The following is a 22,882-nucleotide window of genomic DNA, read 5'->3' as shown; positions in this document are numbered from 1 at the left end:
GTAGTAGCTCTGCATTCAATCAAACTCTAAATGGGGTGTAAATGTTTGCACCCTGTAAATAAATTATCCAGTAAGTACACCACACATTTCAACCATAGCCTTACTCAAACAAACCTCCACGCAAATGCACTCTTCTAATCATTCTCTACCAATCACTCTCACTCTCATTCAATTTTTTTCTCTCTCTTTTTAGCAAACACAAAACTCATTCGAGGGAGTATGGAGCTTCCCCACCCTGAAATCTCTCCCTCATTCTCTCTTCATTCCCTCTCTCATTCTCATCCTCTCTCATTCGAAAGAGTATGGAGCTTCCCCACCCTTAAATCTCTCTCTCATTCTCTCTTCATTCCCTCTCTCATTCTCTCTTCATTCCCTCTCTCATACTCTCACTCATACTTTTATTTTCGCTCTCACTTGTTCCCTTTCTAGCCTTCATCATTACTCTCCTATTTTCTATCTCTCTCTTCCTTCCTTACTCACGCATATACACACACAATAGCAAATGCTTCTGACACTGTACGATGCAATTCGCTATAGTGAGGTTCACATTATAATGGCAGTGTTGAAAGATAGGAGAAAACCGTTGCCGAACCTCTGTCTTGTCAATGCCTTCTATAGATGGTTGCGGATACAGGTTTATTGATGTAATATTAAGGCTGTTTGCTACACTTTTTTAAAATTAGATAATCTTTTTCAATATAATTGTCAAGATCATTATAAAAGTAAGAAAAAGTGGCAACTGAAATATTTAAGTGGACTAATAAGCGAGTTATGGGTTGTTGAAAGTTCTAACTCCGTTTTCTTTCCACATCATAAACGGTTTCGGATTTTCCATTGGATTTTTTTAATACATTCAGTATATCATTGGCTTTGTTCTAAAATGCGTTTTTTCGAAATTTATGCCAGAATAGACAAATTATCAAATTTACAAAAAATGCTACTTTTTTATTTATGAACGATATGGGGGATAAAATGTTTTAGTTTGGAAACATACATTTTTTGAATCTTTAAGAGAAGTTCTGTTAACATAGTCGAAATCGTTTATGATCTGGAAAGAAAACGTAGTTAGCACGACCCATAACTCGCTTATTAAGGTGCGTACAGATTTACGCACCACGAACATGAGCAATTCACTTCTAATCAGCTGATGTCAAGCTTTTTATATCTGTATCTTACCGTTCCTGTAAAAATACAGATATAGTCAGCTGATTAAAAGTGAATTGCTCATGTTCGCGGCGCGTATATCTTAAGACAACTTAAAATTTTCAGTTGCCACTTTTTCTCACTCTTATAATGATCTTAACAAGAAGAAGAAGATCTGGCAACAAAGCAAAGCAAGAAAGAGATAGCGCTATCCGCTTTGTCGAATGAAAGACAAGGATAGCAATATCATTGGTAATGAAATACTGCCTTAAAAACGTGGATCTTACTATAAACATTCTTCACCAATATAAGAATAGAAATAAAAATAAAAATCTCAGTACACTTTTTGAATTATCTAATCAAAATAATAATTATTTATTTAGTGATTAAATAATTCAAAAAGGGTACTGAGATTTTTATTTTTATTTCTATTTTTATTACAAGTAGCCCTATACAGAAAAGAGATATATTCTTTACCAATCTCTCTCACTCAATGTTTTCTACTCTCTCTTTTCAGCCATCATAAAAATCATACAAGGGAGTATGGAGCTTCCCCACCCTGAAATCTGTCTCTCATTTTCTCTTCATCCCTTCTCTCTTGCTTTCTTTTATCTTCACTATTACTTGTTCCTTTTTGTCCTTCATTATCACTCTCCTATTTTCTATTTCCTGTTCTCTCAATTCCTTCCTTACTCACGCATATACATATTCACATATATATATATATATATATATATATATATAATATATATATATATATATATATATACACAATGGTCTGTCACTGTAGGATGCAATTCGCTACCCATCGCGTAAATAAATTCATGCTGATGCGTGTGCACGTTCAGAAATTCAAAAAGCCGATTCGATACTACTCAAAAGCAGTAGCTCAATATTATTAAATTCGCAAGGGAGACGGGATCTGGGTGTTGTAATGGACTCCAGCGTCCATGGGGGAAGACATCTAATGGTCTTTGCCTGTGCTGATACGAGGGCAACGTTATGGTTTAGATGATATGACTGATTTCAAGATGCCTTAAGTTCAAGATGTTGGTTGTTGGGTTTGAAAGGAGAGGGTCTGACTGTATTAGGTGTTTATGAGAGAAGGTGATTTTGAGCGTGATCAACAATAAATTATTTGCATAATATTTGACTGAAAGATGTTAGCCTACCCTTTAAATAGACAATCATAATATAGGTATACTCCAGAAACTATGGGTTAGAAAATACTAATTCGGAACTATTCAAGTCTAGGTAAGGTATCGATGATGTTCCTTTTGTTATTTAAGCTCAATTTGATTCACATTTTCTGAAAGTTATCTGGTTTCACAACTGGGACTCCCATTAAAATACTAAATACATCAAAATTCTAGATATCAGAAATTAAAGGAAATAATGGAAATTTTACATGCTCATTAAAGAGTTGTTCCGAAAATTTGTTCTACTGAGAATAAATTTATGGTTTAATTCTTTATTGAAAAAACTTTTATTGATAAATTCCGAAGCGCAAAGTTTCGTAAAAAAATATGAATTACAAAACAAAAACCTATAAAGCTTGAATTTTATTTTCAATCGAAATCGACCAACCATAATCTATAACGGATAAAAAATGGCTATTTATGTATTAAGAGCGTAATGCGCGACTCTATCGCTCGCGCAAAACAGTTTTGCAAGAGCGATAAAGAAGCATTACGCGCGAATTACATACAAAAATTTTTCTACAACTGCCCAAACCTGTTGAATTACTTATATAGGCGGAGTTACAATTACCGACTTTCTAGGTTAAGATCTGACCTTTTGGCGAGCTGCTTACCATCAGCTGATTGGCGAGCGTAAAGAAACTCTTCTGCGCATGCACGAATGGTTAGCGAGCGAAAAAGTAGATTCTACTCAGAAATAAGCTGTTTTACGAGGAGAATTGAGTATGTAAATTCTTCTTTTTTTACGCGCAGTTGTAGAAAAAATAATATATTTGTAGTAGGCCTAATTGTTAGCAAGCAAGCTATCAACATCAACAAAATAACAATCAATAAAATTCAATACGAAGGAACAGTTAGTACTTGCATCTTTATCTGCATTGTTCTGTAAATTCAATCTTCAAACCTACTTATTGACGAGAGCGTTTTGCTCGCTAGATTAAAGTGAGTAAGTGCGCGTGCGGAAGTGGTACGCTCTCCCATTATCGTGAGCGTGTGTCATTTGTGTGTCAAACTTTTATAATCGGGAATGAGCTGCGGTCACAAGGGGTGATGTAGTGGTTGGTGGGGGGGGGTGCGTATGGATCCTAGGGTGGAATGGGAAATACAAAAAGGGGTGGGTCTCCTCCAATAACCAGTGCACTAGGGATTCGTTGTGGGCGACGCTCTTTTTTCGGTCGGAAATTTTTTCGGTTCAGAAAATTCTCCTCCCTCTCTGGAAGCCTCACATTTCTGTTAGTGTAGTAGGAGTAGAGCCGTTCCCTCCCCATATTTCATTCAATTTTCTCTGCCCTAGTTCATCATAACTACTGTAGTAACAGTCTAGGTTTGCACTAAAGTAGCGCAATTAGATATTGTATCCTGGATATTTTGAAAACAAGACGGACAAGAAGAAGATGATAAAGGAGGAGGAGAAAAATAGGAATGATGACTACAAGCAGAGCAAAGAGGAAGAACAAGATTGATTGATTGATTGAGTACTTTATTTATGTACATTACAATATATACTGGCTTATGCACTTATATACAATAGCTTACAATACAGCAAAATTATAGATGAATTTACATAATATAGACTAAGAAAATAATTATTGAACTGTATATGATATGAAAAAGCAATTTGTTGGATAATAATTACGTATATTGTTATGCATCTACATAAATTGGCGGAGCTTTGGTCATATCAATGTCCATTCTTCGGAAAGAATATTAAAAATATCCTCCCCACTAACTCTCTACCAAGATGGAAGAGGAGGAGGAGAAGGAGGTAGTGGTGGAGGAGGAGGATAAGGAGAAGGAGGAAGAAGAAGGAGATGGAGAAGGAGGAGGAGCAGGAAGAGGAGGAGAAGGAGGAGGAGGAGAAGGAAAAGGAGGAGAAAGAAGAAGGAGATGGAGAAGGAGAAGGAGGAAGAGATGGTGATAGAGGGGGAGAAGAAGGAGGAGGAGAAGGAGAAGGAGGAAGAAGAAAGAAATGGAGGAGGAGGAGGAGTAGGAGGAGGAGAAGCAGGAGGTTTCGTTTTATCAAAAAAAAATTCAACTTACTTTCTAGCGTTAAAATTAAAAATCAGTAAGAGTAAAATAACATGATGAATCATAAATACAGACTGTAGAAGGAGATGAACGTCATGAGAGAGGACAAAGGAAATAGGAGAGAGAAAAAATAATAGCCTAGGAACGAATCATGGCGATGACATCAGGAAGAGAAAAGGAAGAAGTGAAGGAATAAAATGCAGAAGTAGAAGAAGAAGAAGAAGAAGAAGAAGAAGAAGAAGAAGAAGAAGAAGAAGAAGAAGAAAAAAGAAAGAAAAAGAAGAAGAAGAATGAGAAGAAAAAAAGAGCAACAACAACAACAAAAACAATAATAATAATAATAATAAGAACAAGAGAAAGAGAGCAGAGACTTATAAAAGGATGAAATCATGTTCTGAAAAAAGAATATCAAAATGAAATATCATTTTTATTCACATAGGGAAGGTTCATTAGAATGCCTTGATCTTATTTGTAAGAATAGTTCATATGCTTGAACAGGTTATAGGAGATAGAAGATACTGTAGTTATAGATCAAACTAAGAGAATCAATTGCATGTTTCTCTGAATTTATAATTCACTTGAGGTAGCCTGGGTTTTTTTCATACAGACTTAATTCCGAAAAACTTTCACCCTACCAGAAAAACTACCCTTTTGCAAGTACACTTGTATCGCACTCTCTCAACCCATCCCTCCCTCTCTATCTCTTCCCCATTCTTGCACCCTTCCCTCCCGCTATTCCAGACTTTCTCCTGTGTAGGGGTGCAGTGCTAGGAAAACAGTACCAGGTGTCATTTCAGAAACAGAAACAAGGAAGAGGAAGGAATATGAAAAAGAGGGGGTTGCAAACCACCCGAGGGTGTAGGGCAGAAGGGATGATAGTAGTACCCCGCCAAGGGGTGGTTTGGGAGGGGTGAAGGGAGTGACGTCACATGGTGATCATGCCCGCTTAGATGTGGAGTCTGGAACAATACTGTGAGTACTGTACTCGTACACAGTGCGTGATGTGAGTGTCCAATTTATTCTCCGGCTTGTAGAGCTAGGTTAGGAACAGTTCGCCAATGTTGTTGCAGTTTGTTGCTATTTTTCCTCCGAGAGTGTAGAGTGGTGATTGTAACAGTCGAAATCTTCCGTTTGTGATTTTTGTTGGGGAACACCAACTTTTCATTATCATTTTATTCCTAAGAAAAGCCTATAATATTCATAATTCATTACTATCTTTGTAGTGACAGTATATCCATAACATTGAATTCCATAATAGCACAGCTCATATTGACACAGGCAGTGTCGTCAATTGACAAAAGTGAATATCTTTTTTTTGTAGTTGAGAATTTGATATTGTAGTAATTATTCATATTGAATGAAAAAGACTAAGAAATTGTCAAAAACCACAGATTTATTGATACTTAGAAAGACCGGTTTCGGTTATTACACCATTGTCAATCTCTGATAGACTCAGTTTATCAGAGATTGACAATGGTGTAATAACCGAAACCGGTCTTTCTAAGTATCAATAAATCTGTGGTTTTTGACAATTTCTTAGTCTTTTTCATTCAATGTGAATATCTTTATTCAGTTTCAAGTTTATTATGAAATGATAAACTTACCTTCCTGATAATGTATGTTTTTAAACTATCATAACTCTGCTGTTTATGAATCGATTTTGCTCACTCTTTGCAAGATCAGTTTATGAAGCATATCAATGTCTATATTTTGTATACACATACATTTCACTGTGAAATTGACAGTTATCAAGTAAAATTGAGTTGAATGATTAACAACCCAAGTTTTGGGTTACATTCAAAATCTTCTTTGAGAAGTTTCTAATAATTATTAGACTTTGACAAGTGAATATTTTTATTCACTTTCAAGTTTATTATGGAATAATAAACTCGCCTTCCTTATAACGTATGTTTTTAAACTATCATAACTCTGCTGTTTATGAATCGATTTTGCTCACTCAAAGATCAGTTTGTGAAGCATTTCAATGTCTATATTTTGTATACACATACATTTTACTGTAAAATTGTCCGTTCTCAAGTAAAATTGAGTTGAATGATTGACAACCCAAATTTGGGTTACATTCAAAATCTTCTTTGAGAAGTTTCTAATAATTATTAGACTTAGACAAGTGAATATTTTTATTCAGTTTCAAGTTTATCATTAAAAAAACTTTCCTGATAATGTATGTCTTTAAACTATCATAACTCTGCTGTTTATGAATAGATTTTTCTCACTCAAAGATCAGTTTGTGAAGCATTCCAATGTCTATATTCTGTATTCACATACATTTTACTGTAAAATTTACCGTTTTCAAGTAAAATTGAGTTGAATGATTGACAACCCAAATTACAGGGAGTCTATGGTTTGCAAACTGAAACAAGTAACTTGGAAGTAGTTGATGAAGAAGAGCTTTGTGGGGGTGGATGTATTGTTTTAGACTCAATATAGAGGTGAAACGTGTTTTTTGTTTTGAACTTCGATACCATTGACAAGAGTATCACCGATATATAAAGACGCAACAGGAGAATGTGCAATTACAACTGAGTGGAAAGTGGAAATTGAGAACTATTTACTTATCAGTTTGATGGAATGGGTCATGGTAATTCGCGTACATCTCCCAGTATACCAGATGGATGTGTTCCCAGCCCTAAAAGGTAAATAAGCATGGATACCAATATACCAATATAATGATATTTTTGTAAATTCAATGTAGTCCTTGAAATAGTATCATTATAAATCATATCCATCCTAATCAAGTTAATAAATTAATTTTTAGGGCTGTGTTCCCAGCCCTAAAAGGTAAATAAGCGTGGATAACAATAGATATAATGGTATTTTGGTAAATTCCAATGTAGTCCTTGAAATAGTATTATTATAACTCATATCTATCCTAATCAAATTAATAAATTAATTTTTAGGGCTGTGTTCCCAGCCCTGAAAGGTAAATAAGCATGGATACCAATAGATGTAATAATATTTTGGTCAATTATATAGTCCTTGAAATAGTATCATTATAGCTCTGGTATTAATCATATTCATTATAATGGAAATTATTATGGATGTACGTTATTACTTTCCTTGCCCTATTACCATAGGTAAGGAAAGTATTGCTTTCCGAAAAAATTAGGGTACCCCAATTTCTAAATTTCTATACGTTTCAAGGTCCTCTGAGTCCAAAAAAGTGGTTTTTGGGTAGTGGTCTGTATGTGTGTGTGTATGTGCGTCTGTGTACACGATATCTCATCTCCCAATTAACGGAATGACTTGAAATTTGAAACTTAAGGTCCTTACACTATAAGGATCCGACACGAACAATTTCGATCAAATGCAATTCAAGATGGCGGTTAAAATGGCGAAAATGTTGTCAAAAACAGGGTTTTTTGCGATTTTCTCGAAAACGGCTCCAACGATTTTGATCAAATTTATACCTGAAATAGTCATTGATAAGCTCTGTCAACTATCATAAGTCCCATATCTGTAAAAATTTCAGGAGCTCCGCCCGATCTATGCAAATTTTGATTACAGATTCCCAATTATCAGGCTCCAGATACAATGTAAACAAAAAATTTCAAGTGGAAAAGATTAGGCATGAAATTCTCTACAATTAATGTTCAGTAACATTTTCACCTAAAATTGAAAATAAGCTTGAAATTTGAGAAAATGTGATTATTCAATTGCAAACTGTTGGCAACTGTTGATTCTATTAAATCATTCACTATGAAGAGATAGCAGACCTCGTGTGTCTCCAGCGTTATTGTCCTGTCACCAGCTGGTTCAGATCTTTGAATAGTTGACTTTAGATGTGCGAGAACACTAGCGTCAGGTGATCAATTTTCATAACGGCAAGGGAAGTTGTGTGAGTGCGCCATACCAGATTTGTATGCATGGTGTTTATTCTTTATTAATTATACAATGAGTATAATAACTCATATCCATCCTAATCAAATTGATAAATTAATTTTTAGGGCTAAGTACCCAGCCCTGGAAGGTAAATAAGCATGGATACCAATGAATATAATGATATTTTGGTAAATTCCAATATAGTTTTTGAAATAGTATCATTATAACTCATATTCATCCCAATCAATATAATGGAAATTATTATGGATGTATGTTATTTTATGCATGGTATTTACTCTTTATTAGTTCATACAATGAGTACATCAACAAAATGATAGGGAGAGAAAAAATGAGGTAACCTTGTGATAATCCTCTCCCAAATTTGAATAAGGTTACACATAGTCCAAAATAGGTTAAGTCTTGTAGTTATAAAAACAAAACCTTTAATATGAACTTTGTTGTATTCGATTGAAGTTATTCAGTTTCAACGCATTTTGTGATTAAAGCGGCCCCAGATGTCACACTGTTGTGTGATGAACCACAAGCATGGTTCAATCCACCCTCCTGTATCTCAGGTTAACAAATGGATCGTGTCTTTGATATTATTAGTCACCCACATCTGCTCTGCATAATCAGCTCATACATTATTATGCCACTCAGTATGATCATTAATAATGTACAAAGCAATATGGCCATCTCTAGTTACAAATCAATTCTGACTGGAAGCTACTATATAGTAGTGGTACATCTGCTATCTATGTTTCGTTATTTTCATAATTATCGTATTTGAGCTCTCAGTATTTCATGTTATTTTTCAAAATTGAGATCATAAATCCTTCATTTCCTCTAGTGAGGTCCACGTTATAATGACCGTGGAGAAAGATAAGAGAACAACGTTGCCGATTATCAATCTTGTCAATGCCTTCTATAGACGGTAGCTGATACACGTTTATTAATGTAAAGGTGCGTACATATACACGCGCCGTGAACATGAGCAATTCACTTTTAATCAGCTGACTATATCTGTATTTTTACAGAAACGGTAAGATACAGCTATAAAAAGCTTGGCATCAGCTGATTAAAAGTGAATTGCTCATGTTCGCGGCGCGTAAATCTGTACGCACCTTCATATTAACTATTTATTCTCGTTTAAAATAGTCATTTATATTTTATTAAACAAGAAATTATATTTTCCAATAATTTCATAATGTATTTTCCAATTGAGATGAAATATTTTGTTAATTAATTATTAATTCCATATTGTTAAAAGACAATCTGGCAACAGAGCAAAGCGAGAAAGAGAAAGCGCTATCCGCTTTGTTGAATGATAGACAAGGATAGCAATACCATTGCTAATCAAACACTGCCATTATAACGTGGACCTCACTATATCAGTAATTACAGTCACTGTAATGGATCTTCCAGTTCAGATCAATACTGATATTTTTTTAATTTTTCCACTATATTTGTATTTCAAAATTTTCAACATCATTATCAATTCACATTGTATTTAATTTATTATCTGGATCATTATTGACAGGTTTTCATATCCAGTTCCTGGTAATAGAATTCTCATGAAATGAAATGATTATCTTTGGTTCCAGATATTTAAACGTTTCTATTCCAATGCATTCATATCGATTCAATGCTAGTGACCCCCTGGGTTGGAGAACTCGCTCATGAACTGTTGTATTGTAATCTTTGCAACCCCCAATTCTTAATTATACAGAGTTGGTGAAAATTATGAAAACAGCAAAATATTTCCTTTACAAGAACAATTTGACCTGTAAATAGGTTCGAAGAATACGTGTTCAAAATTTGAAGCTGATTGATCAATTCTTTCTAAAGCTATTGTAGAACATACAAACAGACGGACAACGACTTTGGCCTTCAGTAAGTCAGAAGTGAGAACTCGCTAACGCTAGTTCAATTAAGGCTTTATCATTCACTCAGTTATCTATTTATAATTTATTCATTTTTCTGAAATAATGAGAATATTATTATTACAAAATCATTCATTGATGATATTATTCATTTTTCAATTATTGTTATGGTGAAATCATATAATCAATTATCTGAGTGTTCATTGGAAGAAAACCTCGAGATCCATAGAAAAGGACTAATTTAAATAGTACGTGATACAGCAATTTCCTGGCTGAGAATGACGTCCTCGTAAGCTTGTGCTGTTCCGTGGGTAATAGGATGGTTTTAGTTGAATAAATTTGGCTCGGATATTGCTCCAGTATTCTCTGAACCTCGAAGCATAGAAATAGGATTGATTGATTCAAATTCTAGTCGAAAATGAATTCGTCAAAACATATAATATTCATGTCATTAGTCCAGTAATGAATGAATCCACAAACGGGTATCATATTCATGTCATAACTCTTCATTTTCAAATAATCTCCACTATCGTCAAAGTTTAGCCATTCAAACAAGGTAACATCCATCTCACTATGAGGGTTGCAATGCAACATTCAGGCTTGATCCCTCATCCTGAGTTGCAATTAATATTTTCAATGATTTCCACGCTGAATAGGGGATGCAGAATTCATTTACTACACTACACAGATAGAAGCCGTATATTCCTCTCCTCATTCACTGCTTTATATCATTATCTCATGCAGTGCTCCCATTTCATTTTCATCTCATCTCTATTTTATAGCCTTTCTCTCCGTATTCTATGCACTCCTTTCTTCTCATCTCTCACCTTTGTCAGCTTCTCAAATCCCGCCTTTCATCTCTTTCTATATTCACCACGATGTGTGTATTCTTATCATCACAACACAGTACTTCAATGGTAGAGAGCAACCCTACATCTTCTGACGTCATTACAGCTGAATCTTTCATCTGGGAATGCGGTGGATGTTTGTTATTTTTCCATGCTCTTGGTGATTGAAGCTGGGATGGGATATTATCTGACAATGGCAAATGAATGTGTTCACATTCAAGTTGCAGTTTCATGTAACTTGTACACGCTATATCATCTTTGGAGATGTGTAATATTATAGTTAGAGGTGGAGGATAGAGAGGGCAAACATGTTGAAGATGAAGAAAATAGAGATGAACAATAATGTTTTGAATGATAAGGGGTTTCGCATAGTTTGAGCTCGTACTTGAGTATTTTAATCCACATGAGGAAGTATTTTTAGTACTGGAAATAAAATACGGTAATCAATGATCATGAATGTATAAAAACTAACTTATGAATGCATATTTACATCACGCATAATATATTAATGTGTATTACTACTTTTGAATATTGGGATTGGTGTCTGATTTCAAGCAAAATTAGTTGAAATTTCAATGAAGTTGTGTCTTTAATCTGATGTTGGATGTTGATAACGATAAGTTAGAAAACAAATATGTTATCTATATAATAAGAGAGAGTAGGGTTGTCGCATCAAAACATGTCAACCAGAGACAAGAATAATATAGTTCTTACTTATCCTTCATCTATGATGTCAACTTTTGGATTGCATAACGGAAAAACGGGAACGATTTAGAACTGGCTTATACACGTACAGGATGGGAAAATTATGTTTGACGCATCATCACGTCTGGACTGAAATTAACTTGAAATTTTACATATAGATTCTTAATTAACCGATCATGGTAGTAGGCCTACTTCAAACTCTTCAAGATTCCACTCGGTCAAGTTTTCAATTTGTCAAGTTTTGAAATAGACCTTCGCGGAGCACAGGTTACCTGCTAGTGTAATATGAATAAGTAATACAAATAAGTTTTAATAATATAATAGCTGATAACAAATACATTAAAATTCTCATTTTCTCTCCATAAAGAATAATATTAAACAATAACAAAAATAATGATTTTTCTACTAATATCATTTTCATTAAGATCTAGCGCCAAATTGATGGAAATTTTTGACTTGAACCCCTAAAAACTGGATTACAGACTGAGTCCTTTTATAAGAATTAAATTTGTCAGTTTTTTATCACTCATGGTCAATTTTTGTATCACCCCCAGAACTAAAACAATTCTAAAGGTTTTTCTTTTGAGCGATGAATAATCCAGCAGCTGGATTGATTCTGCCTTATCATGATATCACAGCCTATTAAATAATTCCTTATTTATGTTAATTTACTGTTATTTTATTTTATGAAACCTCATTTTGATAGGCTATACTCAATTGAGCCAACGCTCAGTCTGTCCTGTAATATTGGAATAAATTCTCAAAATTCAAGCCCCATTTCAAGGCAAAACAGCGTGAAATGATTCAATTGAGAATTATTTCCAGCAACTTGTGAACCTTGTTCTTTGCAAAACGAGGGTGACGAGCAAGCATTGTCTTGCCAAGGTGAGTCTCCGGCTGGGGAAGACGGAATGGTGACAATGAATCTTCTTTTGTTGATTGATTGCTTAATATAAGAATCAGGGGGAAGACACCTAAACACAATTTTTCTCTGTCCAGCAGCTTCATCAGTTGCTCTTCTCCAACTCATATTTTTCTCTCTTTCTATATCTCTCTCCTCCTCTGCTCTTCTCCAACTCATCTCTTTCTCTTTTTCTGTATCTCTGTCCTTCTCTCCTCTTCTCCAACTTATATCTTTCTCTCTTTCTCTATCTCTCTGCTCCTCTTCTCTCCTCCAACTTATCTCTTTCTCTTTTTCTATATATCTCTCCTCCTCTGCTCTTCTCCAGCTCATCTCTCTCTCTCTTTCTATATCTCTCTCCTCCTCTTTTCTTCTCCAACTCATCTCTTTCTCTCTTTCTATATCTCTCTCGTCCTCTTCTCTTCTCCAACTCATCTCTTTCTCTCTTTTTATACCTCTCTCCTCCTCTTCTCTTCTCCAACTCATCTCTTTCTCTCGTTGTATATCTCTCTCCTCCTCTGCTCTTCTCCAACTCATCTCTCTCTCTCTCTCTCTTTCTACATTTCTCTCCTCCTCTTCTCTTCTCCAACTCATCTCTTTCTCTATCTCTCTCCTCCTCTTCTCTTCTCCAACTCATCTCTTTCTCTCTTTCTATATCTCTCTCCTCTTCTTCTTCTTCTCCAACTCATCTCTTTCTCTCTTTCTATATCTCTCTCGTCCTCTTCTCTTCTCCAACTCATCTCTTTCTCTCTCCATATATCTCTCTCCTCCTCCTCTTCTGCTCTTCTCCAACTCATCTCTTTCTCTCTTTCTATATCTCTCTCCTCCTCTTCTCCAACTTATCTCACTCTCTCTCTTTATCTCTCTTCTCTTCTCCAACTCATTTCTTTCTCTCTTCTTATATCTCTCTCCTCCTCCTCTGCTCTTCTCCAACTCATCACTTTCTCTCGTTCTATATCTCTCTCATCCAACTCATCTCTTTCTCTCTTCATATATCTCTCTCCTCCTCCTCCTTCTATATCTCTTTCCTCCTCTTCTCTTCTCCAACTCATCTCTCTCATCTACCGTTTGACAATTTTTCCCCCATCATTCGTTCTTTCCCTCATCAAAACTGTTTTCAGCTCTGCTTTATTAAAGAACGGAAAAGTGGGCTCCAAAGGGACAGGGAGAATGTAGGCAGTCACTTTTCTTCCTTCAAATTACAGGAATTAATTTCTACACAAAGCTTTTCACCCCTCTTCACTGCTAGTCTGACTTTTCTGCTACAGCCTCGTCAGTTTTTTCAAAAAGAACTGTTTTGCTCTTATTCAATTATTGTTGTACAGAATTCTTTCAAATCATACAAAATTAACTCAAAATGAATACATGACAATTCACTTTATTTATATCTATAAATAAAAATAAATTGATTATTGAAAATAAATTTATTTATTAACATTATTTGAAAAAAGTACAACACGAAGAGGTTTACAGCTAAACGCCAAAGCAAACCTCATTTACACAAAAAGTATGACACAAATGATTTAGAAATATTATTGAGAGCTTAAAATTAAAAAGCAAAACAAATCTAGAAAAAAGGTTGCTTGGAGAAAAAACTGTTTTAGAAATAAGATCATGATATTAAAAATTTTGATAAAACTAGATTAAAAAACAGAAAAATGTTGTTTAAAAGAAGATAAGAAAGTTAGAAAAAATTGATTATAAATAAGAACTAAATATTAAAAATTGAAAAAAAAACTTAATCAAGAAAACGATAAGAAAATGAACGGGGTAAAAATGAAAGGAAGTACCACCGCTAATTAGCTAGTGATAATGGATAAATTTCTGGTATTTTTGAGAAGAAACATAATAAATATTCAAAAAGATCGTATTTCTTTTCTGAAAGTGTGATTGTATGAATTTCCAGGAGCTTTTAATCAATACTTATAAATTGGAGTCCAGTGTATTTGGGCTTTTATTGGTCGTATATCTACTCTTGCTCTCACAGGATAAAATCCAGTATAACACTATCAATTTCCAATTTCATGTGAATTTCCGTTATTTCTTTGAATGTCTTATCAACATGACTTCACGTTTCGATTTACTTTAAAACACGACTCTTGTTTTACCGGCCAGGATAGCCGAGTCGACTAAGGTGTTGCACCTTTCATTCTGCTACAGCTACCTGGTCGCGGGTTCGAATCCAGCCGAATCCATTCGAATCGGCATGGACGTTTGATCATCTCATAAATCACACATGCACTTCCCATTACCCACGCACAAGCAAAACTCTCATGTAGGCATCATCCGCAATAAAAAAGGCAAAGTATTTGCCTTTTTCAAATTTGATTTATTTGAATGTAGGCCTACAGAAATGATTGAAATTCGATTTTTCAATTCTTTGGTGATTCTTACAACATATTTCAAATCCCCAATTTCTCTTGTAGAATCATCTAATTGATTCAAAATAAAGGTTTCCAATTATCTAATAATTATTAAATACAGAATTTCACATTCATCGTCTATCTAGCTGAACTATTTCTACGTCACTCTTGCTGTCTTTGATGATTTTTTCCCTTTCATCTGTTACATCTTTATTTTGTCAATTTTATGTTTTGTTAATCCCCATCAATATCATAATTCATAATTCCAGTAATCGAATGGTACAATTCAATTAGCATGATTGATTGTGTCAGATTGTGTTGATTCACAGCAAACAGCGTCTAATGTATAGCTGTTATTGGATAAATAGGCTTACCGGCTTAATGTATCAGCTATATTGATTGTCATGTTAAGCCCAGGCTTACGCAGCTGACCCTACAGTAATAATCCCTAAATCCGAAATCAGGATGACCGGGGCTCATTATCAGTAGCATCACGTAGATATGCTTGCGTGATAGGGACTCAGTATCAAAATTTCCGGATTGGTGGTGTTATATAGAGACTGAGGGTTTATAAGAAAATAGTGGATTTGTGGATATTAGACCGCTGAGTCATTGAGATGCGTGGAGTAACATTTCACTGGAAGGGATAAAGCTGAAAGGGCTCTGAGGTTGAGGGCTCAACGATATGAAAGGGCTGACTAATGATGTTAGCAGATTTGCAGATGTATCTTACGATAGGAGAATCAAGACGTTGATATGTGTAGCCCCATATTCAGATAGGTAACCCATGAATTTGCTATGTTGAAATGATTTAACATCTAGAAATTGATAACTATATGATTACCTACTACCATTGAGAAACGATAGCATAAGTAGATATCCCATGGTATAGGGCGTTTATGTCGCAACTTTTACTGTTATCCCAAGCCGATAGTTCACGTAGTTCTTTCCTATGCAGTTGTGTGACGCTGGTAGTCTCTCAAATTGTGCCGTTCATACACTATCACCCCAACAAAGCAGTAAAAATTGACAATAATCGACAGTAATCGGCTTGAGATAACAGTAAAAGTTGCAACATAAATTCCCTATACCATGGGATATCTACTTACGCTATTGTTTCTCTATGCTACTACTATCCTATACTATTAAACGAGCAACTTCTGTTTATATGTTTAGATGTTTATATGTGTGTATTTCACCAGACCTCGAAAACGGCTCTAACGATTCTCACGAAATTCAGAACATATTAGGTTTATAATGTAAAGATTCGATTGCACTAGGTCTCATCCCTGGGAAAACTCGCTGAAGGACATTAAAAGGATAATTATTATTCATCCTTGAAAAAACAGCTGATGATAATAAATTATTTCGTTGTCTGTAGGTGATGGAAGTGAGTTAGCGAGTTCATGTGTGTGGGACTGTGTCAAAATTATGACTCAGCTGTTGAACTTTTGTAATCATTCAATCAGATACTTAGTGCCAAAGACCTTAAAGAGATATAGACCCACAATGCCTATGCCTTCCCAATGATAGCTCTTACTTGAAATTGAAGGCCGCCATTGGGGTATTTTAGCACGAGATATTATATATTATTTATTTGTAATACTATAGATCACAAAGGCATTGGTGGCATTGGTATGTAATAATCTTATGGGTTGCCACCTCAATGGCGGATTTCAATTCCAAGTACGACGCTAGCGCTGCATGTGAGTCTATGCATCTTTAAGGTCTTTGCTTAGTGCCGGTTGCAAAAAAGGCGGGCCATTTTCAATCCTGATTAATTCCAGTAGATCTATCTTTTTTAAATGGTCTTCTCTGATTTGGCTCACGTGAAGTTAATGAGGATTAAAATGTAACCGGCGTTTGTGCAACTGGGCCTTCGTGAGGGAAATTTTTGCATTCCTCTGGGAATTAATCTCAATTTACTGTGATTAGATAGAACATTTCTGTATGAATGTTATTATAATTTCTTCTTTCGTAATAATTTTTTTATTCTTTTGTACTCCAGAGCGAAGCTCGGTCCCCGATATTATGATTAACCGTAGATCTTATTTCCATTCATCTTCGATAATATGACTGATTCATTCAACAGGTTAGCAGTATATTGAGACGCGACGTGACATGTGACATGAGTCTGATAGATGAGCTAATATAATATGATCATATTATAATGTTCACATTGAGACCAAGCTAACACATGCGATCATAATGGTATTGAGTCATCCATAGCAGACTCGCGTCGCATCGTGTCACGTCGCGTCAGGTCATTAACGACAAGCCTGATAGTTGAATAATATCAGAATCAATATAATTTCATCAAAAGAATCAATATAGGACCGTCTGATGAAACATATTGAGAACATTGATGAGGGGAACATTTAATCCCAAGTCTTCTTTGTTTTAGTTTAAACCAAGACTCATAGTTTGAATATGTATAGAATACCACTTCTGGATTGATCATTTGTCCTGTAAAACTGTGTTTACACCAAAGTTATTAACAATATAATTAAAACTTAAATCTTATAGATTATATTAGATTGAACATAACTTATCATACACATGATGAACATATGTGTTTGTCAAGTTCCGTTCAATCTAATAGAATCTATAAGGATTAAGTTACTGTATTAACATTTTGTTAATAACTTTTGTGTAAACGCATCTTAATCAATAAATAGTAGGAATGATTTTTAATCACTCTTATTCTTGGCTGATTTAGGAATTGTGGCTTCGATCTGTTCAGAGTATTAAAATATTTGAATATTCAATTCAGAATATCAAGAGAAGTTACAGAAGGGAAGTCACCCTTATTTTTATTCTAATTCTTTCTATCCTTAATACCATGGCCCCTAATTGCGTAAAGTGTGATCTCAAGAAATCCTCTTATACTTGATAATTTTGGAGAGGGAGCTACGCAGGGTTGAGAATAATCTTGAAGCAAGAAATGTAGCTGAATATGGAGCGGAAGTGAATGGGAATTTGAATATTGATTACACGTTTTCTCCGTTGAACCTGCTGAGTTTCAATTAGGAATCACCTACTCTTTCAACTCCCTTTCCTGTTATCGAACCTGACCCCTCCACCATTCAATATTCAACAGAATTATTTACATTAAATTTTGTTTTGCCAATACGCAGAATATGATATGTTGCATCTGATTGGATATAGGCTTCTTTTGTTTGTGGGGTGGGCTACATGTTGGTATAAGTGTGTGAATATCAACCCATTTACAATTGAACCCGTATTTTTGTTCCAGATTACCATCTCCATTTCATGGAGGGCAACAAGGAGGACAAACGAGCATCCCTACGCCAGTTGTACATAGATCTCCAGCAGTTCAAGTCCAAGGTAAAATAATAATGCAATAATGCAGCTGAAGGATTTTCAATGGTTGAAAGATATTATCATAATTACTACTGCTGTTTTTGTACGTTGAGCTACCGTATCGTAATTAAAACTATTTATTTCCTACAAATAGGAAATATTTACCGGTAGATATTTTTTGTTCCTTATACAGAAGGTCCTGCTATAACTAAATACAGAACAGGAAAGATCAAACGATCAAATCCATTGTCTTACATCTGTCATCTACATCTTTTGCGCTATAAATTTCCAAAGAAATTTTTGAATTAAGCGCATTTTGGCAGTTGCTCAGCGCTAGCGCTACCTTCTGGAAGGACGTTCAAACTGCTTTATTTGTAAACAAAACGAAGAAGTGGTTAGTGGTTAGGTGACGGGTAAAGTTTATAAAGTTTACAAGTCTTTTGATGTTTATTTATTCTCTACTGAGTTTATACAAGTAGATCTATATATAATGATATTCATAAATTTGCTTGTATGATGTCAAGTTTAAAAAGATAAACGGGTTATTTGTTTGGGATGGTTGATGTTCAATCTAATCTAAACTATGCGGTTAGTTGAATTTTATGAGTCAACGTTCTTATAAATAATTATAGTAATATCGTTTAAGTGGTCTTTTATTTAGGTAAAAATTATTTACTGTGTTTTAACATTCAATTTACCTTTATTCTTCTGTTAATAAATTCCTCTGGTCTCTCTGAATGTTCTTGAAACTGTTGCTAAGAGTACCGGCAGATTTTTAGAGTTAGGAAAATGATGAATTTTGTATGTTGTTATGCCTACTTGTGAAAATAATGTATTAGGTAAGCAATAATGACATAATTAGTTTCTCAAAGTATTGAATCAATTATTTTTCTGATACATGTACGTACTTACTTTAACTTAGATCTTTACATTTTTTCTCATAAGTTGATAGGCTACACTTACGGTAACTCATGTACTAACAGTAGGTAGCTTAGCCTCTAGGCTGCTTCTAACCTATTTCATTTATTAATATTTTGTCAAATTTCCTAAACAGTTATGTTATTAGCCTACCTAGTATGTCTATCCACTTTTCTCATAGTTGGATCACACCTAACTTGCCATTATTGTAAAACTATATTCATCTACTAAAATATAAATTTGAACTACGGTATAAAAACAACCTGATCGTAGTACTGTTTTTACTTTTTTTGTAAGGATAATATTCCTAATTATCTCTATATTTTCCCAACTCTCTGAAGTGTAACTTATTATCTACAAAATGCAAGTACCGGCGTACTGGTAGCTGTAAGTAGTTTCAGGCCTATCGACCATTTTCAAAGTTAAAAGATAAAGAACCTATAAATACAACGAATCACTAGCACCTTTATATAATTTTATTTCTGACATGACTAGTTTTCTTGTGTTTATCCCATTTTCATATTGGGATAAATACCCAAAACTATACTCTGTACAAACTTTCTTGGGATGGAGATGCATGGCAGAGAAAGCATACAGCGGGAGGGATACAGAGGCACGATGTTGCCGTTTTGAAGCGGCCAGCGTTCTCCAACTTCTAGCGACTGTTCATGTGCTCATGCTACACATGCGAAGTTTCCTGTCTGAAAGCAGTCAAACGACTGACAAATTGGCAACTGTGCTTCTACCTATGACTCTATTCATAGCCACCTTTAATACCTGTATTAGAGGTAGCTATGCTCTATTAATCACTGTAATTGGCTGATCTCCCTCCATTTTCTTTCCGCCGCATATTCCTCCAAGTCAGAAGTAATTTTGTACGGACTATAGTTGTGTTGGAAATAAAATAGCTAATGTAGTCTAAGGGTGCTGTTATTCTTTGTATTCAAACTTTTCAAGAAGCCTCATCGAAATACACACCGTACCATATATTTGTGTGAGACTGGGCCGCGAACCACACGTTAACGCCGCACCTCCAAATGGGTACCTACTATGCGCATTTGTGTTAGACTGTTTACTAACTTCACAGCAGGAGGTCGATTTAACTATTAATTTGTTTGTCAATCCACTTAAATTGTTGAATTTTCAGGAAATGGCGCACTCAAATGTCCCTCTGCAAGTAGCTCTCGATCGACAAGTCCATCGCATTCATTCATACCAACACCGCGAGTGACGAATCGGACATCACTCAATGAGAAGCAACTAACAAGGTATGGTTATTATCTATATTTACTCCTATTCCAATGTTACATTCAGGAATTTCACATGAAATTATCACAATTGGAAAATCCATGCAATAACAATAACTACAGCAGTGTATACATAACTAGAAACCACAAGTGTAAATGCTTCTATAGAAAATGATTTATACTGTAGTTAGATTAACTTCAGGTTGAAATTGCCATCAATCCTGGTAAAGAAGATTAATGCTTCCCATTCAATGCTAACATTTGAGAGTGAATCTCGATATATATCAGTTTCCTATTGGAGCAAATGCATCAATGTTTTGGAGCAGTCTAAAAAAGCAATCGACAATCATCAATAACAGAACTCAGGACCAAAAGTAGAAGTGGAAGCGTCCCTCGATCTATTCCACAGGAACATAGAAGCACATTTTACAGCCTAGCATCCTCACAAAACGTCTCGTATTCTTTGGTTTAGATTAATCTGTTACTGCTGACATGGTGACCAAACAGAGTCGCCTCGTACATTGAAAGTCAGTCAAATTCAGATTTTTTTTGTGTTGGTTAGAATACAAATAGAATATGCTGTCGAATAATTCCATCTTCTCAATTTTTGATTGCCACACGAATCAGAAGTGCAGCTGATGTTTGTCAGAATTGATGTTTTAATACAATAACTCTGCGTAAAAAATGCTAGAGAAACAAGAAACATTGAAAAAGAATGCAATACGATTTTTGCTGAAGAAAAAAGCAAAAGAAATATAAATATAAAATAGTTGGTGATTAAAGGAAGAAGGTCTGGCTTACATTTCAAACCGTGGAGGAATTTCTCGTATGTAAAATTAAGATAGAAGGCAGAATTCCTCGATTTAGTATTAAAACAGTGAGCAGTGAAGGTAAAGGGTAGCGGGGAGTGTTGAAGTTATAGATTTATTCAAATGTGTCGAACATTTTTGAGCGGTGAAACTATGGTATAAATTGGTCTTTAGAACCGAAATCGGTCTTTACTTTCAATAAAATCTGTGGCTTTTGATAATTTCTTAGTCTTTTTATTCAATTTGATAGTTTCATTATGTTTCCAATTCTCCAATTTTTATTTTATTATTTATTTATTTACAATGCAAATAACACTAATGTAATAACATTGAAAGATAAAATAATAAGGTAGTCCTTGTGCTATTTTTCTTCCAAATTTATAGATGACAAAGTCCAAGATAAGGTTAGAATTTTTACTGTTGAAGTTAAGTCACTTTGTCTCCAATCAAATATTGAAATAAACTTTCTTCTTTGGTCGTAAAACGTGGTTGGTAGAAGTTTGAAGGAAGGGGAGATATTTATATACATGAAGTACTTTTCAACACTCAGCTATTTTCGCCGCTCCACTATGTCTTGACCCTTAGGCCCTTAGAGCATAAAAGTTTGATATGTCAGTGATTTGAAGAATTAAGTAATTCCATAGGTCCATAGTTTTTATCATCAGAAATATAATCCAGTGATGTTTTATAGTAATTGCTTGTTGCCCATTATGATGTTCAGTACAGAGCATAAATTTTCAATTTTTCATTTTTCAGTGGACGAGCCGGTAGCATTGCTCGCAATTCTCCTACAGCTGTAAATAGTCCCTACAGTTCACCTTCTAATAAGAACTCCATGCTTGACAAGTTCAAACTATTCAATTCAAAAGAAAAGAACAAGCCAGGTAAGTGATACCTTTTTATTAGTTAATAATCTATCTAATCTATAATATAGTGAAGGAAAGAATTGGCTCAGGCCTATACACGTACAGGATAGGAAATTCACGAATTACGCATCATCACGTCTGAACTACTGGACTGATTAAGTTGAAATGTTGCATATAGATTCACAATTCACCGAGGATGGCTATATTTCTCAGTTATATGTGATCTAGTTGATAGTGTCATTCTGCGACTCGCTTCTAACAAAGTGAGGTCCACGTTATAATGGCAGTGTTTGATTATCAATGCTATTGCTATCCTTGTCTATCATTCAACAAAGCGGATAGCGCTATCTCTTTCTCGCTCTGCTCTGTTGCCAGATCGTTTTTTAACAATGTAGAATTGATATTTAATTGACAAAATATTTTATCTTAATTATGAAAAATCATTATGAAATTATTGAAAAATATATTTTCTTGCTTAAATAAATATAATTTATTATTTTGAACGAAAATGAACCGTGAATGTAACATCAATAAACCTGTATCAGCTAACATATATAGAAGGCATTGACAATACAGAGAATCGGCAACGTTTTTATCCTATCTTTCTCCCCTGCCATTATAACGTGGACCTTACTATAGACTCTCTTGTGTTGACACTATCTTGATAGTGCAAGAAGAATATTAGTTTGAAGCTTTAAATAGTGTTTGAAACAGTATTCGTGTACCTTAATATTCTTCATAAAATGGGCCCGTTCTGAGTACATGGAATGTGGTAAATTGTCCGATTCACAATTTACCAAATAAAAAG

General features: G+C 34.7%; 1 protein-coding gene across 6 annotated transcripts in view; it reads left to right on the top strand.

Moving 5' to 3' along the window:
- The window catches only part of LOC111045932 (protein sickie), a 512,310-nt gene that overhangs the window by 267,509 nt on the left and 221,919 nt on the right, over positions 1 to 22,882 (top strand). For 4 of the 6 annotated variants that reach the window (XM_039433162.1, XM_039433161.1, XM_039433165.1 and 1 more), the window contains 3 exons: positions 18,167 to 18,258; positions 20,300 to 20,420; positions 21,965 to 22,092. In XM_039433162.1, coding sequence (XP_039289096.1) covers positions 18,167 to 18,258; positions 20,300 to 20,420; positions 21,965 to 22,092 — 341 coding nt within the window. Of the gene's footprint in view, positions 1 to 6,944; positions 7,025 to 18,166; positions 18,259 to 18,636; positions 18,823 to 20,299; positions 20,421 to 21,964; positions 22,093 to 22,882 lie in introns of those variants that run through there. The other 2 variants (XM_039433163.1, XM_039433166.1) reach the window with 2 other exon arrangements.

The sequence above is a fragment of the Nilaparvata lugens genome, chromosome 7, assembly GCF_014356525.2.
Source record: "Nilaparvata lugens isolate BPH chromosome 7, ASM1435652v1, whole genome shotgun sequence".
NCBI lineage: Eukaryota > Metazoa > Arthropoda > Insecta > Hemiptera > Delphacidae > Nilaparvata > Nilaparvata lugens.
This window is presented reverse-complemented; position numbering and strand designations above follow the sequence as displayed.